The sequence below is a fragment of the Gorilla gorilla genome, chromosome 10, assembly GCF_029281585.2.
Source record: "Gorilla gorilla gorilla isolate KB3781 chromosome 10, NHGRI_mGorGor1-v2.1_pri, whole genome shotgun sequence".
Classification (NCBI taxonomy): Eukaryota; Metazoa; Chordata; class Mammalia; order Primates; family Hominidae; genus Gorilla; species Gorilla gorilla.
This window is the reverse complement of record NC_073234.2, coordinates 121979120-122007099: the sequence shown is the minus strand read 5'-3', so window position 1 is coordinate 122007099 and position 27980 is coordinate 121979120. Positions and strand designations below refer to the sequence as shown.

The 27980-nt window shown below is 45.6% G+C and overlaps 1 protein-coding gene across 5 annotated transcripts in view; it reads right to left on the bottom strand.

Annotated features, from left to right (window-relative positions):
• Nucleotides 1-27747, bottom strand: part of RFX4 (regulatory factor X4) — a 179250-nt gene extending 151503 nt beyond the window's left edge. The window contains exons 1-2 of one of the 5 annotated variants that reach the window (XM_004053812.4): nt 27329-27747; nt 1825-1911 (exon numbers count right to left, since the gene is read on the bottom strand). In XM_004053812.4, coding sequence (XP_004053860.2) covers nt 1825-1911; nt 27329-27371 — 130 coding nt within the window. In that variant the 5' untranslated portion in view covers nt 27372-27747. Of the gene's footprint in view, nt 1-1824; nt 1912-9355; nt 9556-24032; nt 24197-27328 lie in introns of those variants that run through there. The other 4 variants (XM_055358941.2, XM_004053813.4, XM_055358940.2 and 1 more) reach the window with 4 other exon arrangements.
• Nucleotides 27748-27980: the final 233 nt, after the last annotated feature.

Genomic DNA, 27980 nt, shown 5'->3' with positions numbered 1-27980 from the left:
TGTCTTAATGGATAAAGAAAATGTGACATATCCATACAGAGGAATATTATTCAGCCTTCAAAAGGAAGAAAATTCTGACACATGCTACAACATGGATTAACCTTGAAGGCATTATGCTAAGTGAAATATGCCAGTCATAAAAAGACAAACACCATACGACTTCACTTATATAAGATACTTAGAGCAGTCAAATTAACAGAGGCAGAAAGTAGAATAGTAGTTGTCAGAGACTGAGGGAAAAGGAGAATGAGGAGTTACTGTTTAACGGGTACAGAGTTTCAGTTTGGGAAGATGAAGAAAGCTCTGGAAATGAATGGTGTAGATGGCTGCACAAAAAGGTGAATGTACTTAATGTCAATGAATTGTACATTTCAGATGATTAAATGCTAAATTTTATGTTATGTAGATTTTGCCAAACTTAAATAAAACTTAGAATGTTCAGATATGTTTTATTCTTTTTTTTTTTTTTTTTTTGAGATGGAGTCTCACTCTGTTGCCCAGGCTGGAGTGCAGTGGCGCGATCTTGGCTCACTGCAAACTCTGCCTCCCAGGTTCACGCCATTCTCCTGCCTCAGCCTCTCGAGTAGTGTTTTATTCTTAATAATCAAAACTCGAAACAACTAAATATTCATCAACACTTAAAAGGATCTGTAAACTGTGATATACTCATACAGTGAAATACTATACAGCAATGAAAAAGAAATAACTACTGCTAGAGACAACAAGATGAATGAATCTCACAGACATTATACTGACTGAGAAAAGTAACACACAAAAGAATACAGAGTCCATTATCCCATTTATATGAAGTTTTAAAAGCAGGCAAAAACAGGCTATAGTGATAAGTCAGGACAGTAGTGATTGACAGGGAGGAGACATGAGGAAGCCTCCTGGGGGACAAGAAAGGTTCTATATCTTTTTTGGGTGGTAATGACACCAGTGGATACAACATGTAAAGAAAAAAAAACCCATCAAACTAATTACACAAGATTTGTATACTCTATGTTCAATGTAGCTCAATTTTATAAAATGAAGTGACATGGTGATGATAGAATGACAATGCCAGCTAAGACTCAGGAGGGGGCTATTGAGTAGATCTAGCAAACATGCTAGGGGATTGTGGAGCAGGTGGGCCGGGGCTCATGCTTTCAGAAAACTGAACGAAGGAGATGCGCTTTACCAACCATGGAAGAAAGACACTTCTGACTCTGCAAAAAATTGGACTTATAATAAGCTGATCCCTCTTTTTTAGTGTTTAAGGGAAAAAATACAAGTCCCATGCAGCCTACTGCTCTTAATATAGCACCCAGAAGCCCCAGTCTGACATAACACAGGACAAGGTGTAAACACAGGATTATATATCTTTCAGTTAACTCTAGCTCTGTAGTCCAAGAACTGGAAGAAATTTCTGCTTTCTGTATCAAGGACATTTATGACTAAAACAACTATCCTGTGACACAACTACTTTGAACCCATATTTACAGTGGACACTGAGAATGGCCTTTCCCAACGAGGGTGCACATTTGCCCGCCTGGAGTGTCACTATAACAAGGTCTTTTGGAATGCAGGCTAGCAAGTCTCCTGCAGAAGATGAGTATGTAAACAGCAAGTTTTTGCTGTGGTCTTAGTTTCCAGGTCTTCCTGAATGGATTCCACTCCCTATTGTGGAATATTACAGAGAGGACCTGGAATATTTCATAAATAGCTAGAGAGTGTCTTGTTCCAGGTGACTTGGCCCAGCCTAGCAATCTAGTGGCACTACCCTCCCATCAGGACATTGGCCATGTCTGGGATGTCATGGAAGGATGAGTTTTGAGCACTTACTTTCATCATTAGAAACATTCCCCAGAGATGTGTGGCTGGAATAACGTTTGTTTTCACTTTCGTTGAGACATCTTTCAATCCAGCTCTCTAAAAAAAAAAAAAAAAAAAAAAGAAAGAAAGAAAGAAAAGAAAAAGAAAAAAGAAAATCACAGAATTGCTGTGGGTGTTTGCGAAGAGACAGAACATCATAAATGCATTAGATTTAAATGCTCATCAATATTCATGTGGCATCTGCCCAGATTGGAATGGGATTTTGCATGGAGTTCCATGTGCACCATTGCTGCTGCTGATGAGACTGCTGAGTAGTTTGGATGCAAAATGGCTCTTTGAAGCCTCACTTGAGTATTTCTTGGTCAGATTGCATGAATTCTGGAGTATTTGTAGCACCACCTGAGGATTATCTTTCTGAGCAAAAGAAGGTATGTTCCTGAGTAGCAGTTTGTAAAACCAGACTTGGCCAACTGAAACACTGGTGGTGATTTGTAAACTTGTGAATTAGCAGCAGAACTTTTCTTCAAGTGAAAACAAAGAGAAAAGCAGGTAAAACTTTAGGGACTCTGGTTGAAAGAGGGCAGGGAACCTTGTAGCTTGCCTCCCTTTGGCCAGGGACCCCTCAAAGGGCTCTCACAGACTGGAAGCCACAGCAGGAGAAGAAATCAAAAGCACTATGGTAGCTATGTAGCCCCTCTTTTTTTTGTTTTTGAGACGGAGTTTTGCTCTTGTCACCTAGGCTGAAGTGCAATGGCGTGATCTCGGCTCACTGCAACCTCCGCCTCCCGGGCTGAAGCAATTCTCCTGCCTCAGCCTCCTGAGTAGCTGGGAAGGCACCTGCCACCAAGTTCAGCTAATTTTTGTATTTTTAGTAGAGACGGGGTTTCACCATGTTGGCCAGGCTGGTCTCGAACTCCTGACCTCAGGCCATCCGCCTGCCTCGGCCTCCCAAAGTGCTGGGATTACAGGTGTGAGCCATGGTGCCCAGCCACTATGTAGCCCTTTTAAAATCCAAGACTATGGTTTTTTTTTTTTTAATCCAATTTCAAAGGCTACAGATGTATTTTTTGCAATGTAGTGTAATACTTATTCTCTTTTCTAGACAACCCACCATTCATTCATTCATTCATTCATCATTCAACAACATCAGCTAAGTACAGTCAGCTCTGCTATAACACTTGTCTTGAGAAAACAAATGCGTCCCAATGCAAGTGATATATTTGGGAACAATTTGAGCACAATGCAAACTTTGTGTCTTTTTATGCTCCATTTATTTCATAAAAAGATTAGGTGAATGCAGAAAACTCCACGCCCCCCCCACCCCACCCCCCATTATACTTAGCACCACAGAAATATGCAGAACACACTCACGTTCACACCTCAGACATCTACCAGCTACTTCGGTCCACGTTGTGTTATGAGTCACACCTGCTCACTTCATAATAACTCACAGGCTGCAACCCTTCTGATACCCACCTCTAAAAGCAATCTTCAGGTCTTTTCCAAGGTGAAGTGCCATTTTTATTGTATTTGTGTATTTCTAAACCATTTAACATGTGCAAAACTGTGATATCATTTTTATTAGGTTTCTATCTTTTATTATGTGTCACTGACAAAGTTTTTCAGTATTGTGCCCCTAAGCTTATTTTTCCAGTAAACTGAGTGGTCTTTGTTGGCTGATTCTGTATAATGTGGTGATTTTTAGGAAGGCATATGGGGTATTATAGCAGAAGTGGCGACACCTATGGCTGCAGGCTTTTGGACAGTGTGGTTTCCCATTGCCTTCTTTATGATCTGGGAGCTGGTATTTATTGAACACCTATTTGAACATGCCAGGCCCTCTGCATACATTATTTCATTGAGTCCTCACAACAACTCTCTGAAGCAAGGATTTTAATCTCTGTTTTTCCTAGAAAGCAACTGGGATTTAGAGGGATTAAGTAATGTGACTCCTCATAATTCAAAGAGCCGAGGAAAAGACCATTAGTTAACACCTTAGGTTACACACCATAAAAAGAAGCCACGCGGACGAGTAAGCTATGCGGAGAGGGGAAATCAATGCCAACAGCTGGGAGAAATGTCGGATTTTTGTTTTGTTTTGTATTTTATGTCCCAACAAACTGCTCTTTTAAAAGCTGCTTCCAAAATTGTGAATAAGTAGGGGGAAAATATCCGAGGGGAAGAACAAGGGCCAGCTTGTTGAGAGAATATGGAAATCTGATATTTCCCAGGAAATACTGAGGAGCAGAGAAATTCAAAACATTAAAACGCTGCACCTTCCAGACATCGAATGCACAATGTGGAGACAGACAGCTTGTAATGTTTCAAAGCTGGGATGCACAAGGTAGGTGTCTGTCATCACACTGTATCCAAACGCACATCTGGTTACAAATCTCCAGAGTTCTTTTCAGGATTCTCCAGAATGTCTCCACTCACTTCTTCTCATCCTTTCAAGTCCTGGCACATTTTCCCTGGCAGCAGCCATAGCTACATTTAGATGGCATCTGCTAAAGTTTGCAGCCCCTGCCTCCACCAAACCATACCACCAAAAGCAGTATCTATAGTTCTGGGCCAACCCCTGGTCTTCCTAGATAGGTATACACACCCAGTCACTCTCACACACACACTCACATCTACACCCCAGTCCCCCTTTCATCAGGAACTAAGGGAAACACTCTCCCTCTCACCCATTTGCCTGCACTGCATTCAGGCCTGATAACATCAGGGTCCTTAGAAGGGCCTGTTCTTGCAGGTGAGAACCCCCTGTGATTGACGGGACATTCTCTGAAGAATTCGTGGCAACATTCCCGAGAGAAGCTGGTTCTATTAACCAGGTAAGCCAAGAGAGCACAGCGCCCACCCACAAGAGTTTGAGTAAAGAAAGAACTTTCCTCACGGCAGCACCTGTCCTCCACACTGTGCAATCCCACACTGGAGAGAGATGAAAGCAAGGCTACAAGAAGTGGGAGAGGGTGGGAGGTGCCATGAAAATGAAAGAGAAGACATCTCACCCATTGCACCCACTCAGATCTCTCTGACCCCACAGTCTATGCCTGTAGCCAACTCTGCTCCCTGGGGCAATCCAGAATAAGTCTGGTCTCACTGGCACATTGCAGATATGAGAAGACAACCATCATTTCCCCATATTTCTGGTTGAAGTACCCCCATCAAAGAACCACATTTGTTTCATCTCTTTCTTGGAAGAAATTGTTCCCATTTCTTTGCCATCCAGTTCACCTGCTTCTGGGTGTCTTCTAGTTAATCAATGTCCATGTGAACACGTGGCACTTGGGATAGACTCTGAGGGTTCAGACAATGGTCTGAGCAGTGAAAGAACCATCACCTATGTTGTTCTGGACAGTTAGAGTTCTCATGCATTCAAGGGTCTTGCATTTCAGACTATGTGGATGCAACACTCTGAGATATCCAAACCAGATTCAGGCCTTGGATCTGCAAGTGCACTTTGACCTCTGTCTTCTTCCCTAGTGGAGCCCTTAGGAGTGGCATCTCCAATTCATGTCTCACAAGCCAGGTAGCTTCCTATGACTGGAAGGCCTCTATTTAGGTCAACTGAAGTCAATGTTATATACTTTAAAATTATTCTTAACAATGGATTTTGGTCTTGCAGAGGTCAAGAATTACTTAAGCAGAATGACATGTATACTGAATTTTGAATGAAACACTGTGTTCTTCCACCTTATTGATTTGTAGATGATGTGATTTCATAATAATAAAGTTCACTGTATATTGAGCTCTCACTATGGGTGAGGTATCATACAACTGCATTACATACATCATCATACTTAATACTCATCACAATCCTAGAGGTGGGTGCTATTAATAGGCCCATTTTAGAGATAAGAACACTAAGGCTCAGAGAGATTCAGTGACTCGTCCAAAGTCATCTGGCTAGTAAGAGGAAGACCAGCATTCAAATTCAGGTCATAATCACAGTTCTCTCTCCAAATGTGAACTGAGCTTTCTCCTTTTCCTATGTCCTGTTTAGTCCCCAGAACAATGTGCCAATTCTGCAGCATTTTTCTCAGTCTGCTTTGTATTCGAACTTTTCCTAAAACTCTACTTACATAATTTTGCTAAATTCATTTCCATATTCTTTGTCAGCCTTTGTCATACACAACAGCCTCTTCAGTTTAGAACTTAAACCACTTAATAATGGAGCCCGTTTTATTCTATTTCTTTTGACTCTCTACTAGTACTGTTATAAAATTTTTCCTGTAGTCTGGCCTCAATAACTGTTACATTAGTGACACACATGTCAAAGAATGCATAGCATATAAGTAGATACATCCACATATCTATAGAATTTCCTAATCATTTTCTTTTTTTTTTTTTAACCACATAGGGCTTGGAAAAGTATAACATATCAAAGGCAATTTTCCAAATAAAGCAAAATTCAACACACATTTATTTTGTGCCTTCCAGATGCAAGAAGCTGTGCTAAAGAGAAGCTGTAGCGGCCAGGTGTGGTGGCTCACACCTGTAATCCCAGCACTTTGGGAGGCTGAGGCAGGCCGATCACCTGAGGTCAGGAGTTCAAGACCAGCCTGGCCAACATGGCGAAACCCCGTCTCTACTAAAAATACAAAAATTAGCCGGGTGTGGGCAGCACACACCTGTAATCCCAGCTACTCAGGAGGCTGAGGCAGGAGAATCGCTTGAACCCTGGAGGCAGAGGTTGCAGTGAGCCAAGATTGCACCACTGCACTCCAGCCTGGGTGACAGAGTGAGACTCCGTTCTCAAAAAAAAAAAAAAAAAAAGAGAGAGAGAGAAGCTGTAGTGATATAAACATGAATAAGACTGGCTTCTGCCCTCTAGTTACCAAGTAGAAAGTAAGGCAGTGCTACTCCCTGAGCTCATGAGAGTGGGACCCTGTCATTTTTGTCCATCATCTCACACCCAGTGGCTGGCGCTGTGGCTGGCTCCATAGATGTCGCACAATAAATGCATGCTTTTTCTAAAAACTTCATTAAGTTCCTATTGTGTGGCAGGTACCATAGAAGCCATTTTCATATATGTTGTCTAAATTGGAACCAGAACAACATTACATGTTATGTTTTCATATCTCTATTTATAGATATGGAAAGTTAGGCTTGAAGCAAAAGTTCTAAAAGGAAGGCAGACTGTGATCAATGCTGCAATACTGCTACTGAGTTCTGGGGACTGCATGGGACATAGGAGAAAGAGAGTTCAGTTCATACTGGGATAACTTCCTATTCCCAATTGCCTCATTCTTGATCTATAAAAATCATCTGACCTGTTAGTAAGGACCAAGCTTGTGCTAAGTGCCCAACAGGATTTGCCTACAGCCGTGAGCAGAGGCTCCTGGGCTGTGAAGCATCCCTTCCCGATTCATCTGGGATTATGGGCAGAAAGGAGGAGGCAGATAATGCCTATGGATTTTCACTTTCAGGGAGTTCAGCTCACATACCTTAGAGGAAGATCTTTATGCCTCTTTACTTTGGACTGAAGATTTGGAAACCCCAATGTGAAGTTATTTTCTCGGGTACATATAATGAGGTTGAGCAGAGCCATATACAGTTATCAGGTTTTCTACAAGGCTTCATTCTCTTTACGGCAGCAAAGAATAACCCAGAAGTAGCCGCATCGGGGACATGGCACGTCCAAGGCAGTTCAAGGTTCAGAGTGGTGCCTCACAAACCCATATTGACCTGGCAGGGAGGGCCTATTAAGACGGTTATCAAGAGCCAGGTAATCCTTGAAGTTTATAGCACACATTGACAGCAGTCTCTTAGATTATCCCTGCATCCATTTATTCATTTTCCAATAATTATCAAGTGCCTTCGATGTTCAAACAGAAGGGATGAACAAAAGCTATTCAACAGGACACACATATATTACACAGGATATCTCTGGTGGACCAGCGTCTCAAGACCTAATAGTATCTTGGGTTTTTTTGTTTATTCCATTTCTTTAAATCACTTATTTTTCCCACCCTTAACATGTAAGTTCGAATGACCTTGTCTATCTTGTTCAGTACCTTGTCCCCAAGAGCCTAGTACAGTATTGGGCACATAGCTGTAGCGATGCTTGTGATGAAGAAAAGTAAAGGAAGAAAAGAATAGAGAATGAGAGACAAGGAGGGGGGATTCTCCACCAGAAAGGCCTCTGGGAAGAAACAGCCTATGAGCAGACACTGAGTTTAGTGAGGGAGCAAGGTTTCCCAAGAGTCAGAGAGAGGGGACCATAAGGGCAAAGGTTACCCCCAACCCCAGGAAAGATCATGCTTGACTTGTTTGAGGAATGGCAAGAAGGCTCAGGTGGCTGATGCAGAGTGACTGAGGGAGAGGTGGTACAACATGAAAGAGAAGACAGAGACGGGCTTGGGAGAATGTGGGGTTTGGAGCTCAAATCTGACTGGATTTCAAATCCCAGCCTGGCCAATTACTAGTTATGTAACATTGGGATGGTTCCTAAATTGTCCTAAATTCCTACCTACCTGATTTCTTCAAAGATTAACTGGAATTATAAAGGTAAGGCACTTAGTGTGTTTGGCTTTAAGGGCCATAGAAAAATGAGGAAGGCATGGTTTCTATCCACCAGGAACTCACAGCTGAGTGACAGGGACAGATGCCTAATGGTGATGTCTGGCATTTATTGAGTGACCTCCAGGGCTGGTTGCTCCGCTCCACATGCTTCATCTCTGTTGCTCGCAGCAACTGAAGCAGAGACTTGACTAACTTTGATTTGCAAGAATGAAACTCAGATCCAGAGAAGCTAGTTGATGGCTGAGCTAGGTCAGGTCTGCCTGACTCTGAGGCTGGGGTGCGCTCACTGCCCTCATGCCCACACTGCCTCTACAAGCAAGCAGGTACCAGGAGTGTTTGGTATTATAATAAGATGCTGTGGGGCATAGAGAGGAGAGCTTCCATGGAGAGGAAAGCCTGGCTGCTTCACAGAGGGGGTGGCATTTCAGCTGGTCCTTAAAGGATTCAGCACCTGCCAGACCAAGGAGGGAAGCAGGGCATTTCAGGCAGGAGGGCTGCCTTCAGGACAAAGGCACAAAGCTGTGAAAGGCCTGGTGGTTCTGGGAAAGGTGAAGAGTTCGCCGACCTGTGACTCCCAGTGGTGGGAGACAGGTGGAAGAGTCAGTTAGGAGCAGATTGCAAAGGCCTTGCCCGCCGGGCCCACCAGGCCGCGAAGCCTGCAGGCAGCTGGGAGCCAGCCGTGGTGCTCAAGCAGTGGAGAAGTGAACACGCTGAGTTTTGTTCCTGAGGCACTGGATGAGAACAGGGAGGTCCTGACTTATGCAATACCTGCAGAAAATGCTGCCTGACTTAAAAAGTGTCACCGGGATTTAATAGAGGCCATTATTCACACTATATCAACAGTCTTTCAGGGCACTGTGCTGAGGCCTATTTTAGGAACTTGCAGCTCCAGAAACGCTACATAAAAGAGTTGACATGCCACACTCACAGCTACCAAGGCGGGCCTGGCCCCAGTTCCCCCTGAGGGTGCCAGGCCCACCCCAGTCTCCTGTCCCTGGGCCCTGGTCATTACCAGTGGAACGGCGCCGTCGAGGCCTGGTCCTGTCGCCTCCCGCACCAGGGTGGGCTCTCCTTTTGATCATTCTCTCTCAGCCCCTTTCTGTCTCTCTCCTGGCTCCCTGCCGGTGGCAGTGGCGACACACAGGAGTTTGGAGAAGCCCAGGAAGCCAGCAGCTGTGGCCTCTCCAGGGGGTGGCTCAGGTCAGTGGGTTGCCATGGCAACGCCACGGGCCCTGCCCCAGGGGCTGTTGGGTTCCAGAAAGGGGCTCTGCCCTGCCTCTGCTTTCATTCCTTCCCTCATTTACCAAATATTGATTTAGCACCTACTGTTTGCCAGGCTCTGAGCAGCTAGTGATGAACATGGCAGACAAGGTCCCTGCTCTCAGAGAGCTTATATTCTGTGGCGGAGACAGAGACAAATTAGCAAGAAGACAGCAGAAATTGAGTGTTATGAAGAAAATAAAACCATAGAATGGGAGATCAAGAGAGGTGGGGGTGCTTTTTGGGCAGTGGGGACACTGAAGGCCTCTCTGAGGAGGTGATGTTGGAGTGCAAGGGCCTGGGTGGGCTTGGGTGTGTGAGGAGGAGCCAGGAGGCCAGCATGATGAAGCGGGAGGTGGGGAGAGCAGCAGGAAATGAGGTAGAAAGTTGGGAAGAATCCAAAGTATGTAGGGACTCGCAGACCCTCCTAGGAACTTCACATTTATTCCAAGTGCGCTAAGAAGCTATTGGAGGACTTTAAACAGGTGACGCGGACTGCACTGGCTCAGAAAGGGTAGCCCACATTCATTCATCCCTGTCTTCATTTGGCAACTATTTATGGGATACCATGCGCCAGGGGCTGGCTACACAGGAGGGACACAGCCTCGATAGACAGTTCTGTCTTTTTGGAAGATTAGAGTTTAGTGTGGTCAACTATAAATAATCACACAAACAGAGATGCAATTACCAAGAGTGCCACGCGAGAGAAAAAAAGAGGGGTTGGGTCTAATCTGGGGGAGTTAGGAAGCTTCTTGGAGGAAGCAGCATTAAACTGGCAGCTAAAGAATGCGAAGGCATGAACCAGGTAGAGAGGGAGGAAGCGTGTTCCTGGCAGAAGGAACTGCGTGTGTGAAGTTCTTGAAGCAGGCAGAAGAAAGATGCATTCAAGAAACTGACAAGCAGCCTGAGCATGACTACACACATTGATTCAGGTATCAACACGTGTTTCCTGATGTTATCCTGCTTGATGAGCACTTTATGAGATGCTATAGGAGATGCACATACATAAGCCTTGCTTCTGTACTCAATGCTGGGTTAAGGAGCCTAGATTGTATTCAGTAGGTGGTTGAGAAGCTCATAAAGTTTTTGAGTAGAGTGGGGCATAAGCAAAGCAGTTCTGTGGGCAGCTCCGTCTGGTGCTGCTAAACACATTTTAGAGGGGAGAGCATGGAAGAGGAGGCCATGGAGTAAGGGTGACCGTATCCCTTATCATCCAAACCTGAACATTCTGAGACTGAAAAGCAATATTATTAATAATTTTGCCAGGATCACATGCATAAACCAGGATTGAGCCAGGCGAACCAAGACTTACTTGTCCCCCTCTGTAGGAGGCCGCTAGAGGCTCATTATGTCTTAGACACCTGAACTGGATGGATGAAGTAATTTGTTTAAAAAAAAAGAATGTCGTGGAGAAAAGATAAGAACGCTTTCCAGTTAACTGTGTTCACTCCCCAGCCAATCCATGTGAACACTGGCTCTACGTCTCCTCCTCATCAGCTGGAGTCTCAATCACAACAGGACACAGGTGAGCCTGAGATGACGCTAATATCATTCTCCTGGAATATGGCTTCCCAACACAAGCACCATCACCTTCATCATCATCATCATCATCATCATCACAGTGATGACTTGCCCAAGATCACACAGTTGTTAAGCTGCTGAGCAGGGATTTGAATCTGACTCGAACCTAACTACTCACCCGTGGTTATATACTCGTAATTATATATACATTAAAGTCTCATTGTGAATTCTAAGCTGTGTCTAACATAACACCAAATGTACAATAGGTGCTCAATAATGTGGCTGCCCTTTCCCACTTTAGGGAAACTCAATATGTAAAACTCTAAAGTGGGCAAGGAAATTAACTAAGGGTCATTACCTGCAATGTACAAGAAAAAAAAAACAACGAGGAGGAAAAAAAAAGAAAGAGGAAACTCCCAGCGATGCACAAATGCCGTTTGTTCAGAGATCATGAACTCACCAGGAGTCTTCAGACACTAGAGAAAATTCAACCTAAGGTGTTCAGTGCCATCTCCTGTTGAAGATAAATTCAATGTAAAAGCAGATCTCGGCTCTGAAAATATCCCTGGGAACACTAGCATTAATGTACATTATTGCATAACCGGGTTGTAAAAATTTCATTTTCCCTCAACTTCTGGGGAAGGGTGTACCTACTACTACTTAATGTTAGCAGACATTTTTCTTTGTTTCTATTTCTACTATAACAATATTATTAAAACATAAAATTAGGAAAAGAATCATTGAGGCCAAGGCTACTCGCTCTGCACGGCATCTGATATTATTCCATCCTTGACATCATTGCCTTTTCTACTTTTGGGTTTTTATTTTATTTTTACCTCTCCTGCTCTGTTTGGGGATGTGGATTCCCCCAAAAGCTCAGGAGCCAGGCACTCCTGGCTACAGAAGCCAAATAGATTTTAACCCAGCCTGAACTTTTGAGGTAAGCCACCAAAACACGCTTCTCCTAGGCAAAATGCTTTTTTCTTTCCTGTAAGTCTACTGCAGAAATTACATTTTAAAATATTGAAAAGAGAAACATATTTTCCCACAATCCCACCACTCTAACCTGGTAACTACCTTTCTTTTCTTTTTTTGTGTGTATTGGTCGCAAGTCTCATATCTATAAGTGCTCATAAGAGAACTGTAACTCCAGCAAACATAGCATTTCCATTCGTTTTTCTCTTAATGTTCTATTATTATGCAGATTTTTCCTAGGTCACTACAGTCTTCATATTCATCATTGTTTGAAAGATGCCAAACGTTCCATTGAGCAAGTGTTTCTATTTTCCATAATGTTTCAATAAACGACTTGGTGCATATCATTTTTTCTTTGTTTTGAATCATTTCCTGAGAGTCACTTAGAAGAAGGAAAAGTTACCAGGTGGGATTAGTGACTAATTACCAATGAATTGTCTGAATTCTAGGCTTAATACTTACTAGTGCAATGAATCAAGGCAAATTAACTTCTTCAAACCTCAATGTCTCCTTATGCATAATATGGATAATAATAATCTGTCTACCTCATCTTAATAGTGTGAGATTTAGGTGAACAAATGCACAGAAAGCACATAGAATACTACCTGGACCAGAGCAAGTTCTAGCCACACAGAATAACCGTAATCCCAAGAGTTTGTTTTTGACAGAGGCACCCTTTTTCCTCTTTTTCTTTTTTCTTTTTTGCACCCCCGTCCCAACCACCTTTTTTTAGAGATGGGATCTTGCTCTGTTGCCTAGGCTGGAATGCAGTGGCACCATCATAGCTCACCACAGCCTCAAATTCCAGGGTTCAAGTGATTCTCCCACCTCAGCCTTCCAAAGCACTGGGATTACAGGTTTCAGCCACCACACCCGGCCATGTTATTGTTTTTAATGTCAGTATAATAGTTAAGACCATGGACTGGCGAGCCAAACTGCTAGACTCAATTCTGACTTCTTTGCTCTGTGACCTTAAGGCAAGGGACTCAACCTCCTTGAGATTTCAGTTCTTCATCTGTAAAACGGAGTAGTATCAGTAACAGCTCACAGAGTTTATGTAAGAATTGAGTTAATAAGGCACATCAGGTGCCTACATGATTTAAGCATTGTATGTCTTAGCGAATGTATCAGGCCCACCTCTAAGGCATCCCACCTTAGTCTGTACCTGAAATCACCTTTCCTGTTTGATTCTTGGATCTCCCAATACAATTAAAAGAACTTGGCCTTGGACGCCAGAAAGACACTAATTCTAATCCTCCCCTTACAATTGACTAAGTAAGCTCTGCAACCCTGGGCAAATTACTTAACCTCATGGGCCTCAATTTCCTTCCTATTAAAAAAAAACTACCCCATGAGGTTATTATGAGGATTAGAAGAAATAATATAAGCTCCTTAAGTGCTGATTGTACTTTATTCACCCACTATTCACTGTATTTAGGACAGCCCTTGGCCCAGAATAGCAGATCAATAGAAGTGGAGGAAAGGACAGAAAGGAGGGAGGGAAAGAAATGAATGAATGAAGCACTAACACTGTGCCTAGCACATAGTAGGGGATCCAAAGAGTGTTAGTTAATCTGTAATTCATCAGGTACAAACAAGTTTGTAATTTATCAGGCACAAACAAGTTTGCAGGGGCCCTTGGGCCAGGCTTCCTAGAAAGTAAGGAAAGAGATGCAGCATCCTTTGTAATATTAAAAATGGATTGATTTATATATTAAATAAACATTTATTAAGCACTAACTATGTGCAAGCCACTCTAGCAGATGCTATGTACTGTGCTAAACACAGATAAAAATTACACAGGCAAAACTCTTGAAAAAGGAAAAGCTCCAAATAACCATATAAAATCGGAATGAAAAATACACTTCCTTATAAGTTTTTAATTGAGATATAGGTGGCCTGGTTTAAACAAAGCAGGATCAGCTTTGGAACAACAAACCTCAGTTTGGATACTCAGTTGCTGTACAGACCAATGCATGTGACTGAATCTTACTGGTTTTACCAGGTGTACAATGGGAATGAATGATCCTTCCAATTCACTGGTTTATGAGATATTGCCTCAAAAGACTGAACACAGTGGAAGAACAAATTCTATAAAATTTTGTTTTCTTTTCCTGTGTATTAGTACGTTTTCATGCTGCTGATAAAGACATATCTGAGACTGGGCAATTTACAAAAGAAAGAGGTTTGATTGGACTCACAGTTCCATGTGGCTGGGGAGGCCTCACAATCATGGTGGAAGGCAAGGAGGAGGAAATCACATCTTACGTGGATGGCAGCAGGCAAAGAGAGAGCTTGTGCAGGGAAACTCCCGTTTTTAAAACCATCAGATTTCATGAGACTCACTGACTATCACAAGAACAGCACAGGAAAGACCTGCTCCCGTGATTCAATCATCTCCCACCAGGTGCCTCCCACAACACCTGGGAATTATGGGAGCTACAAGATGAGATTTGGGTGGGCACACGGAGCCAAACCATATCATCCTATGTGGTCTTTGTGAGTGGGGGTTGGGGGAAAAGGTCTTGGAAGTCACTAGAGGACCACAAGGTTCTCCCTGCAAGTGGTGCTTAAAGCAGCTTCTGTTTATTGAGCTTTTACAATGTGCCAAGACCTGTGCTGGTCCCTTTACATATTACTTTATTTAATCCTCACAGTACTCCATGAGGCGGGTATTTGAATAGTGCCATTTTACTGAAAAGCAAACTGAGGCTCAGAGAGGTTACCTAAGTTGCTGAGTTCATATATCCAGCCCATGGCAAAACCAATTCTCAGGAAGCCTGCTGGATTCCAGAGCCCGCACTGTTAATGATTCCATCCATGATTATAGACTGTAACATGCTATACAAATGGAAGGTGCTGTTCTTTTAACAGCAAGGTTTTTATGTTGAACCTATTCTAAGTGAAATCATGTCTGTAAGTAAATAGAAATGAAGCCCTTGATGATGTGTGTAAGATGTCAAATTTCCCAAAGTAACTGGCAGGTGGGAAGATACCGGCCCAGTGGTGGTGCCAGGTTGAACTTAGAAGCTCTGAGAATGATTTGAGATGAAAGGCACACATTGCATGGAGGCACCCACTCAGGGAGGAGTGCCCGTGGGCATCCTCAGCAGCCTGCTGCTAGAGTCACATCTCAAGGCCAGTGGCACCCAGTCGCCCACTGACACCCATGACAGTACACTCCAAAGAACGGCAGTGTGAGCTGCTGTCTCCCACCAGGATGAGGGAATGACTGGACCTCCTGAACTTTATGCAGTAGAGGAGGTGAACTAGAATGTAAAACTCTCAGGTCTTCCTTCTAGCTCTGGAGTTGGGGAGGCAAGGAGGCAGCCTGGCTTTGGAATCACAGTAATCCGTGTTCAAATCCTGGTTTGACACTAGGGGTTTGGCCTGGACATATTGTTAACTAGGCTGTCTGAATCTCAGTTTCCCCATCTGTAAACTGGGGATAATAATACCATAGAGTCAATATGTGAGTTAAATAAAGTAACATGCATAAGTATTCAGCACAGTGCCTGGAAAAAATTACAAGTTTGATTAATCTGCCACTCAATTTCCAAAAGGGACTCACTTGTATAAAAAAGAAACTAATAATTTTGAAAAAACTCATTAAGTTAGCCTGATGTCAATTATGGAAATGATTCTGATGGGGTCTCTTCCTTGCCTCCCAACCTCCCTCGGGGTCCCCCTCCCTCTCTTTCTCCCTTCCTTCTCAAAATGCTCTGTTCATCATCAGCTATCGATATACAACGTACAGCCTTGGTGTTTTCATTTCTTTTTTTTTTTTTTTAATCCCTCTCAATACCAAGAAAAACTTTGAGCAGAACACGGGATCCATGGGGCATCCTTGTGTAGGTCCTCCGTGGCTTGGATCCCTGTGCACTGCTCAGCTCGGCAGCCTTTCCTAGCGGCGCTCAAGGCTCAGCCGGCCTCTGTGCGAGGCTGCCCAGTACATGCGGGGCGAGGTCTGGACTGACGGCGCTCCCACTCCCAGCGCCTCCTCAGCTGTGCCCTGTGAGGCAGCCGAGGCGAGAATGCCCCGCAGCCTGGGCACCCAGAGGAAACCTCAACATAGCAGAGAAATAATTTATTCTTGTCATCACACCAAAGTTTTCAAACTTTAAAACGCAGCCTTGATTAGAAGAAAAGCTGTGTTTTTTCTAAAAGCCTGGCATTTCTGAAAAGGTCCCCTACCCAAACCACAGAAACCTCAAAAACTCTGCCCACTGAGTTGAAAATAAAAGTTCACGGAGACCAAAGGCTTTCTCACAACAACCGCTCAACGCTTTAGAAATCTTCTCTCCAAAGCTTAAAAGTTTTAATGTTTTAACTGAGGGCCTCAAGCCCTCTGGAATTTTTCTCCCTTGTAAACTCCCAGAGCTTTCTGAGCCAGACTTATTTATTTTCTGTGATGTCCAATAATGCTTGTTGGAGAAATTATTTTACTTTTGAAAAAGGAGTCACTGAGTAAAAGAAATAAAAGTAAAAGAAATTTTAGCCCGGTTAGTAGCCATTTAAGGAGGAAGCAAACTGTGTTGATTTTCTTTTTGGGGAGGCAAATAACTTTACAAAGGCACCCTACTTCTTCCCTCACCCTAGACTTATTATCAGCAGTGGAAGTGAACACCATGAAGAAAACTTGGCAAAATGTTTAGAATAATCCATCAGTTCCACCATACATAGGTTTGAGTTTATACCATGGACCCAATTCTGCCAATTCTGGAACTTTATAAAATCCTAATAACTTCAATAGAAACTTGACTTATTTATGAGCATTTAGATTCAGTACACAAATTATAAATATGTTCTATGTATGGACACCCCAAATTTGGACTAATCACGTTCAGAAAAAGATAATGTAGAACTCAAAAACTCTCTCATGCTCACTTTTAAAAATTACAAATCCTATAATCGCAACATTCCAAGAAACACTTCCTTCTTCAAAAGTGTAATGTAACTTGCGATGATTTGATGGCCAAGATTCAAAACAAAGGCACTGACATCATTTTATTCACAAAATGCATTTGTGTCTCAAAAATTAGATGCTGGCTTGGAGATGTAATTGTCAATCACTAATCACTCGTTAGATTATCCAAATGTCCATTCAAAATCTAGTTCAAAGACTAGTTTGCTTGCATTGACTGATACTGTATTTTCTCCAACATGATGGATTCAGGACATCAGTGCTTATGTAGTGGTAAATTTCCATTCTGATTAAATAAATATCTGCTACATTCAGCAGTCTCACTTAGGTTGTGTCTAAACACTGGTCTTTAGCACAACTACTGGGTAGCTGGAAAACACACAGGACACAAAGTGCTAGCTAACCTTCACCGGGTTGCAGCCTTTTCAAAGGCTTTCTCATCGTTCTTTTAAATTAAAACAAAACAACTACAAAAATACAAATCCAACATGTCCATTTTCACCTCTCTACTAATAATTATTGATTGCTCCGAGGCACAATGATGCTTTCATGTTTTATGGAAGAATAACCAACCAGAAAAGTGGAAACTGTACACATCTTTTGAAGTATTCCTGCCTTGAGGGTGGGATATGACACACATAAACTCCGTAATCTCCCAGCACAGGTCAATCCAGCCCTAGTTGCCTCAATTTGGACCCAATTCAACTGAAAGCAAAATGGCTGCATTTCATTCTTTTCTGCTTTTTATCATCTCTTTCCCTCTCGTAAACATTTCAAGAACTCAAAAACTGCAGTGTTAGTAAACATCAAATTGTAAAGACAAAAACAGAACAAATGGACGTTTTATCCTCACATTAAAAATATATATATAAATGCAAGAAAGTCAAAAGAACCAAACTCTCTCTGCATCCTGCTAAAATGAGTTCCAGAGAACGGCTCACTTGAAACTGAGTTTTCTACTTCCTGAAAACCAAGTGTAAAAATGGCTCAATCCTTAAAACAGTGATGCCTAAAAACATAAGAGGGTTGGGTGGTTGAGGGGGGCTGGGGTGGGGGGAAGGCAAGAGGAAGAGGCATGAAAAATGTGGGCCATCACATTCCAGAACTGGAAGGGCATCAGGAGTTGTGGAGGGGCCTCGATCAGGGTTGTGCAACATATGTCGTCTCTGAGTACACCATAGATCTCTCTTCTAGGATTTAAATTCAAGCCCACAGGTGTTGCCTCTACAAAGACACATTTTCCACTTCCTTTAACAGACTGGAAAACACAAGGATGAAATAATGGCAAACAGGGGCACATAAAATGCCTTCTTCATGGGAAAGGTGGAGAAATAAAAATAAAATTAGTCTTTTGGTCTAAACCCTTCAGAAAAAAAATGACTTATCTCAACATTAAAACTGGGGTTGTATCTACATAGTACAAGCACATCTAGGTATTCTAAAACAGTCGACATTTTTTTTTCAGTATTCTTATCCCCTTTCCCAACTAGACACCTAGAATAAAGTATAGGAAGGCCAGATAATTATTGTTAATAATAATAATAATATCTGCCTTTTACCGAGAAACTTTTAGGAGTCAGGCATGAAATCAGATACTTAACATGTGCAATCTTACTGAATTTTCATAACCATCCTAGAAGGTAGTGAGTAGACATTTTCACAAAGAAGGAAACTGAGGCTTAGAGAAGTAAGATAATTTGCTCTGGGTCACACAGCAAGAATGTAACTGATACAGGATTTGAACCTTGTCTGATGGCAAAGCTCATGTTCTTTTCACTAAGTCACACTACATACCCCTGAAGCCATATTTTAGCACATATCTGTGAATGACTTCTAGATGCAATATATTGTTTAAGTTACCTAAAGGCTCCATATATTATCATATTACTTAGCTGCTTTTGCTTCATTCTATTATTCTTCCTGTTGCATGAATGAAGCCTTGACTTTCTCAGAGACAAAGCAAATATTAACCAAAGTTTGAGTGAATCCCAAAGAAGATGAAAGTACATTTCACATGTGTAGTAAAGGTATGAATGACTTACTTATGTCCCTATTTTTGTCAACAATTATACATTTTGCCTTTACAGTTTAAAAGATTATTTTAGCCGGACGCGATGGCTCACGCCTGTAATCCAGCACTTTGGGAGGCCGAGGTGGGTGGATCACGAGGTCAGGAGTTTGAGACCAGCTTGGCCAACATAGTGAAACCCCATCTCTACTAAAAATATAAAAAATTAGCCAGCGTGGTGGTGGGCACCTGTAATCTCAGCTACTCAGGAGGCTGAGACAGGAGAATTGCTTGAACCTGGGAGGCAGAGGTTGCAGTGAGCTGAGATTGAGCCATTGCACTCCAGCCCGGGTGACAGTGCAAGACTCCGTCAAAAAAAAAAAAAAAAAGAAAGACTATTTTAACACTTTCATATAGGGAGAAAATAGCACGTCATTTACTTTTGCTAAAATGCTACGTATGTTACTGGGCATTCCTCCCACTGCCACCCTCTCCCTAATGAAAAAAAAAAGAAAGAAAGAAAGAAGAAGAGATAGTCAATACAGCTTCATGACTAAGAGTATGGATCTAAGAGCCAGCCAGGCTGGGTTGTGGGCCCTCCGCTCAAATCCTGGTTCTGCCACTTACCCATCTCTTGGATAAGCTTTCTTTTTTAAATTTTTCTTTTTTTGTTGTTCTTTTCCTTCCTTCCTTTCTTTTTTATTTTTTTCTTTGAGACAGAGTCTCACTCTCACCCAGGCTGAAGTGCAGTGGTGTGATCAGAGCTCAGTACAGCCTTGAACTCCTGGGCTCAAGTGATCCTCCCATCTCAGCCTCCTGAGTAGGTGGGACTATAGGCATGCACCACCATGTCCATCTAATTTTTTAAATTTCTTGTAGAGATAAGAGTGTCACTATGTTGCCCAGGCTGGTCTCCAACTCTTGCCCTCAAGTGATCCTCCTGCCTCACCTCCCAAAGTGCAGGGATGACAGGCATAAGCCACAGCGCCTGGCCATTATATCCTTTCTCTGTCACAGTGGTTTTAAAACATTTGCTTTTTAAAATACAAATGAAAAGCTAGGTCTCCTACTTGCATTCTGCCTCAGGAAAGTTAGGAACACACAATAAGAGTGATCTTGCTTCCCAAGCAATCGAGGTACAGCTTGCCAGCCCAGCTTCCTAGGGCTCAGAAACTTATTGAACATGTCAGCTTCTAGTTTCAATTTTTCCTTTAAATTGTTGGTTTCTCTATTTAAACTGTAAATAATAAGTTTCTTCTTAATAATTACAGTTTCTTCTTAATAGGATTGTTGTGAGCATTACACAGACAATGTACTTAAAATGCTTAGCAAAGTGAAGACACAGTAAGTATGGAATGTATGTTAACTATTACCACTTTCATATTTCATATTCACTACAGCTGTATCAGCTGGTTGTATCAATCCCATAAGAAAACTGAGGCTCAGCAACATTAAGCTTCCAGACCAAATGCTCACAGCTTTACGTGGCACAGCCACCCTATGAAGGCAACAACCCCATCACCATGCTCTGTCTTTATTACTCCAGATAGGTTTTTTTCCTTCATATTGCTAATCACTTACTGAAATTATCTATTTTTGTGTTTACTTATTTGTGGGTCTAGAACTTATGCTCTAGGGAAGCAAAGATGACATTTTTGTTAAGCCCAGTATGTAGCAGAACGCTGGGCACATAAGAGACACATAGTCTTCTTGGATGAATGAATGAACACATGAATGAAGAAAGCCAAGATTTGTCTGTGCCCCAAATCTCTACTCAACCGCTGTGATACACTGCCCCCCATTGCTGCCACCATTTAAAATCCTCCTTAAAGGCGGAGTCACAGGATTCCTTCAGAGGGGTTTTCTCTGGAGCCCAGGGAAGACAACATTCTGTGATTCTCCACTCTCATCCACCTGTTTCCCTTCTCACCAAGTGGGATTCAAATCCACCTAAAGCCAGTGTCATAACTGAACCCTGACCTATCACGACAGCAGAGTCTAGGTGATGTGGCCTGGGTGGGGAGAGGGCATGAGTGTTCCCTAGTCTGCTCTCCAATCTAGCTCTGCCATGTACCAGTTGAGACCTCAGGCAGGTTCCAGACCCTCTTTCATCCTAAAAAGAGACTATGCAGAGTTGTGATAAGGCTTCAATGGCTAATGTGTGAAAAAGTGCCTGTTACAGAGCTGATACATGGTAGGTACTCAGCAAGAGAGAGCATCCTTTCCTCTAAGCTCCAAAATGACTCAATTTTTATGTTCCTTGTAGTGCTCACCACTCTCAGTGTGTCCATACCTTCTCTTATTAAATGCATTCTGAAGTCCTTGACAGTAGGGACTGTGACCTTGTTCATCTTCAGGGTCTGCCACCCAGCAGGTAGTCAGGAAGTGAGATTGAATAAAACCCAAAGTAGTCTATTTTCTTCTTTTTTTAAACTTCACTTTTACCTGATACCTCCAAATAAACTCTTCAAGTTCATTCTCTCTCTCCCCTAAACCTTAATAAAATTGCAAATATCTAAAATAGAGTGGAAGAGGTAAAAACAACATTGGGGGTTTCTCCCACCGTCTCCATCCTGCAGAGCCTTATGGCCATCAGAGGGGCAGCTGAAGAGTTTCCCAAGTGACCTGCAGAACACGTAGGATGGGCTCTCAGGAACCTGTGGAGTAGAGACCTGAGTGTCCGGCATCCCAACTTGTGATGTCACCACTTTATATCTTCTCAGCCTTTTTGGAAAAGACACTGAGGCAAACAGACCAACTTGGCTTAGAAATCAGTCTTAAAATGTTGGAAATGAAAGAAAAACCCTATGTTTCAGAATAATGCCACGCTCATGGAGTGCCTGGGAGGCTCAATGTCAGTAAAACTACTTTATAAACAAAGTACCCAGAAGATTTGACATAGATGTCAGAACACAAACACGGACACAGGCATATAATTGAGAGGTAGAATTTTATTGGGTCGATGCAAAAGTAATTGTGGGTTGTGCAAACCCGCAATTACTTTTGCACCAACTCAATAGAGCATATCAATTTTTACATCCAATCCATTCTTTTGCAAATGAGGCTATGGAATCTCAGGGAAAGGAGAAGGGCTCCTTTGCCCAGACTGTCATCAGGAGGGGTGCCTAGGCGTGAGAAGAGACTTCTTCCCAAAAGCTTGAGCAGTGGAGGGTGGAGTGATTTTCCTTTGATGGCCGCATTTTAGTACATTGGCCAATGTGTATTCCTCTCTCACATATGTGAGGGTCTGTGATGCCAGCTTCATCATCTAGAAGCATTTCAGTGTTCCCTAAATTGGCACTGGATACAGCCCCATAAAGTCTAGTGTCTTTTAGTAAATCCTTTGGGGATGGAGGGAGTTGGCCAAACAATTAAGGAATGCACTGCAGGTGGCAATGAGAAAGGACATTCTGGGCCTTTAAAAAGAGTTGTTCACGGTTATTGACTCTTAAAATCCCAAATGACTTGCAAAAAATAATATATTATTAGTTCCAGGAGAAATTACTTAATTGTGCAGTGGGTCATATTTCAGATAGTGGTAACCAGCTCATATATTGCTTCCTGGATTCTACAGTAAAGCCAAAGGAATAGAGGGAAATGTCTACCTTGTCAGAGATCCCAGCCTGTGAGCTGTCTAACCCTTCATTTTACAGGCAATTAAAAATAATCTTGGAAAGCCTAGAAGATTAACCTAAAGTCATATTACAAGTGGCTGAGTTGAATCACGACTCAGCGCCTTTCTCACTGTAAAAAGGGGGGAAAAATCAGAATCTCCTCTTTACCCATCCCCACTCGCAAGATTTCTGGCCAGACACTCCCTTCTCTTCTCTTTCCGTTCCCACCTTATTCTAACCCATCACCCTTTCAGATCGGGTTTGAGATAGGGGGTGAGAAACTCACCCTGGGCGACCCACGGGTCGTGGGGAAGAAAAGCCAGAACCTTTCACGTTGGTGAGCCTGTGGCTCTTGGGGAGGCGGGCGCACTGCCCAGCTGGCGCCTAACCTCCGGACGGGTGAGGGGGGAGGCTGGAAGAGAACCCGGAGAGAAGGGAGGGAGCAAGGGCTCCAAGGCGGGCTGAGAAAAGGTATAGCTGCTGGAGAGAAATTAGAGACCTCGGCGCCTCTGGGAAGCAGGATGGTCCAGCACTCACACAGCGGCGGGGAGGCCCCGTGCAAACTCCTCTCTCTTCCTCGCACTGGGCCCTTTGTTGTCGGCCTCTGCCTCTGGCTCCCGCTCCTGCCCTCCGGTCCCCCCGCCCCCCTGAAGTCACCCCAACTGCACTCATAATATTTTGCTTTGCGCCAGGTCTGTTTTCCACCACCAACTTCCAGCAGTCTCCATGGTGACGCGCTGGGGAGTGGGGCGGGAGCGGCTTTGGAAATCCCAGGCCCGAGGCGCCGGGCGGCCCCTGCAAACTTTTCCGAGTCTCTGGGACCTGCAGGCCGGGTAGGAAAGCGCGCTGTCCCAGGCTGCCGCACAGAGTCGCGTGCTGAATCCGGGACTCCGAGGACCCACCCTGCGTGCAGCCTCCGCGCCATCAAGGGCTGCAGCCTCGGGGACCCGGAACCCTGGTACCATGCGGCTCTCACTTGACCCCGCTGCCAAATCCAGACGCCGGCGCTTAGCAGGCGGCAGAGATGCGGGCGCACATGCCCCGTTCGCCCGCGCGCGCGCACACACACACGCCCGGGGAGGGCGAGACTGTCTGGTTTGGGCGCTGGAGCAAGGCTCGGACCTCCGGCTCCTTGCTCTCCCAAGCCCGCAGACAGTGGCTCCTTCCCCAGGGCTGTGCCTGGGCAAGAATGGAGGAGGCTCGGGCCCTGTTCCCTCCAGGACGCACTTTGCCTTGTGGGCACGGCGCCAAGGCCACTGGACATCCCTACCCCAGGCCCACAAAGGCATATAATTAATTTGGTGGTAGAATTTTAGACAGAATTTGTGCTGAGCTGGGGGCCTGTAAACTAGCGTGCCCTCCTACCGATGCGGCCCAGGGAACTCACATCCGGCTCCAGGAAGTACTTTGGCCGCCTCAGCTCTGGGTTCTGGAGATGGGAGCGGAAAGTGGATGGAGGCAGAAGTTTCCAGCTCCAGCTTGGCAGTGGCCCTCTCTAACGCGCCATCCCGTTTTAAAAGAAATGATCCTTCTGTTGCGTAGGGGACCGACCCGGCCCGGCCCACTTTGCACAAGTTCTCGGTGGCCTAAAATTCTACCCACTTTCCCCCATCGTTCTCGAATTTCCGGATAACTTGAGTAACTGAGCAACGATCACCCGGGCAGAGCAGCCCTGATTGGACCCGGCGGCCACAAACACGTTGCTGCCGGTGGCCCGCGTGGGGAGGGCAGGCCACGCGGGGCTCAGCACCCACTTTTGCGCGGCGTGGGGCTGTAGCGCGGGCCGAGCGGGACGCGCGCCTGCGCTTACTGCAAACCGCGCACCGGCCAGAAGGTGCGTCGACTGCCCCTGCGCGCGCCTGTCGCCTTTGCCTCCTGCCGGAGCACCGCGGCGCGCGGCAAGCTGGGGCTTTGCCTCCGAGAGGGGCTTTGCTTTGTCGGGCTCGGCAGCGAGAGCGCCTAGGGCCCAGGAGGCGCGCGCCGGCTGCCCAGCTTCCCCCGACCGGGCCATTGTCTTAGCTCCACACTTGTTGAGTATTTTGGGGAAACCCGAGGAATATATTACTGGCTCGGTGTGCGGAACAAAGGGGCGCGTTTCCGCAGGTCACGCTGAAGTGGCCCCAAAGCAGGCCACTAGAGCCCTGGCCCCTGCAAAACTGTTCTCCCGGGCCCGAGGCACTTCGCGGGGATTTTCCTTTTAAGAGTAAGGGACGGTGGCCCCGCTCGCCGGTCTCTCTTATCCTGGACGTTTCCTACTTCGCCCCAGCACTTGCTGTGAGTCGGTTGTTCCAGTCCTTTCGGAATGAAATAATAACAGCAATATTCCTGGTTCTGATCGCGCGCGATCTTATACAAAAGGAGCAGAATCGAACTGCTCCGTGGAGCGCGCGTCTCTGCAAGCCGAGGAGAAAAGACCTTTACATAACAAGGGAAACTCAGAAGAAAGGCTAATTGGATTAAATTCTCTGGAAGGGAGGTGAGGGAAGGCTTCTGGACTGGACCACGCCGAGCCGCACTTCCCTTGTCGTCGGTTTTGCAAGTCCGAGTGAAATGTCACCTGGTGCGTCTCGTGTCATTTCTTCACACTGTCGTGTACCAAAACTTTTGATTTTGCGTTCAGGGTGGTGACCTAGGGATGTCTCGGATATACAAAAGGGGGAGAAGTGGATGGGGAAAGGATTTCTATTTCAGAACCTCTCTGGAGTGTTTGCAGTTGAGGTGAAGAGGACCCGGTGCCCCCACGACCACCAGTTGCGTCGAGAACAGAAAACACCACGAATCCACAGCCCCACAGTCCTCCCCAGAAGTACCGAGGGGCCTGGCCCTGTGGAGGAGGCAGCTAAAAGCCCCCCAGCAGGGCCACTGCAGGTTTGGGATGTAGGGAGACCCTATGTCCCTGCGTGGGCCGCTCGAAAATACTTGGCCACAAACTCTGCAGACATGCGTTTAATTTTGTTAAGGTTATTCATTTTTAATGTTAGGGTTCTCAGGAGGTGGTGAGGGCGCAGAGCTTGAGATGAAAAAATGGTGGAAAAGGCGCTTTTCTCTCTCTGGGCTCCCGCTTTACCGCCAGCAGAGACCTCAGCGGGGCCTGCCGTGTCCGGAGAGGCACGCAGGGCAGGCGACGCTTCTCCTTGCCTTCGTTTGTCATCGAGTATAGGAAGGAGAACTTCGGGGCTTAGCCTTTCCCCACTCCCTGGGGGCTCACACCCACCCAGGGAAGTGCTATCAGGCAGGGCCTTGACTCTAGGAATCAGAGATCGACAACTACCCTAAAACACCGAATATACCCCCTGGCAAGAGCAGCCCGGTGTCCGGGCCACCAGGGTTGCAGCGGAAACCTGGAGAGGCCTTAAATATTTCTGCAGGGACCGAGGAAAGACCTTCTGGGGCAATGCCCCGATGACCCCAGCCCCCACCCCACTTCCATATCCAGCCTGCCTAGGGGTGGAGTTGGGGAGACATTCGTGCGGCATTTGTTTATTTGCTCAAGGAAAGGACGTGCATGCTTAGGGGACGGCCGGGGCTGGAAGGCACTTGTTGCTCCGCGCTGCAATGCCCAGCAGCGTATGCTTGCAGGCATTCTCTCAAACCTCGCCACGGCCCAGGCTGAGTCCACTGCCCTATTTCTGCCTCTCCCCGAACTCATCACCCTAAGAAATCCTGAGGCTGCAGCGGGGCCAAAATGAAAATAGCCGGGTTGCAAGAATGAGCCTAGGGGAGGGGGTGAACTGTAAGAGAACTTCCACCTGCAAGGGACTTAGGGAGCGTTAACAGATCTAGAAGTGTGACGGCTCTTCAAAGGTGCTAGGAGTGGGAGGTGGCGAAAACTACTGGAGGAAGAACCGAGATACCGGGCGTTTTCGTTGTGAAAGATTCCTTGGCCTCCTTTTTTCGTTGTTAAGGACCGCCGCGCCCCCAAAACCTGACGCCCAGCAGATCTTAAACTGCAGAGCAGTTTGCAGACCCCAACGCCGAGTTTAGCGGGCCAATCTGCGTCCTGCCCTCCCTCCAGCAAGGTCACAGCTCCCTAGTGGAGCCCGGCGTTGGGTGCCCCTTCCTGGCAGAAAAGCTAAAAGCCCGCCCCCACAGCCCAGGACTCCCACCTCCCGTTTCTGCGGATTCCCCCGGACCACCGGGTTCGCCGCCGCCACTCCCTCCAGCTGCGCGTCTCTACCAGCCGGAGCCTCGGTCCCCACCTCCCAGGCGCAGTGCGAAGCCGTCACCCTCCCCCGCCTCGGGGCGTTCCGCTCGGCTTCCCGGCCCTGGCCGCCAGACCCCGAGCGCACCGCTATTCCGAGGCCCCCATACCCTAGGAGGACCTGGGTCCGGGAGGGGGCGGTCGGCTGGCAAAGTTTCTGCAAGTGGCACCTCGAGCTCGCCGCGAGCCAGCGCATCTTTACGTAACTTTGTGTCCAGGGCAAGCGAAAGCGCGCTCCTTCGCGCGCGCGCACGCACACACACTCACACACGTACACAATCACACGCTTATACACATACTTCCACGCATCCAGTTACACACATCGCCTCGAACTGAAAACTTCTGCAAGCTCTGCGTTATTCTTTGGGGTTCCACTGTCAAGTTGATCCGTCTGAACTTTTCCCAACTTCTTTCTAAAGTTCCCCCTCTCCCTTCTCCTTGCCTCCCAATGTATCCCCCCACCCCCCGCCAGTAGGACTAACCTGTGGAATCCATGTCGGGTTCCTCCAGTAACCCACAATGCATGCTCTTCCCATGGACAGCACAGGCGCCCCCCAAAAGTCCTGATGTTTGGGGATCCCCTGTGCTAGAGATGCCCAGGGAGGAAGGGAGGGAGGGAGGGAGAAGGGGAGAGAGAGAGATGCAGAAAGTGAGGGGGCACAAGGATAAAGGAGGAAAGGAAAAGAAAAGAAAAAGAAGAGGAAAGAAAAGAGAAAGAAGAAAAGAGGAGAGAGAGGGAGAGAAGGGAGCGAGCTCGGAGAAGGGGGAGAGAGAAAAAGCGAGCGAGCGAGGGGACACTCAGTAATCCAGCCGGGCAAAGCCAAACCCGTCAAAATGTTTGCGGATGTTTCATGGGAAAAAGCATCATTTTATAGGAGCCCCGATGGGAGCAATGTCATTGATAGGCCAGCCGGCCTGATGAATGGCCGCTCGTCAGATGGGGCCGTGGCGAGGCGCACTGTGAAGCCCATTGTGGGCCTGTTTTGAATAAGAAAAGCCGCCTCCGAAAAGGGGGGCTCAGAGCGACGCAATCCCAGCCCTCCGACTTCCCCCTTCTATTATAGCATTAGCAACGTTTTTCTTATTTAAAGTTCCAGAGGCCTTCTCCAGCCTTCGCCCGGCACTCATTATAGG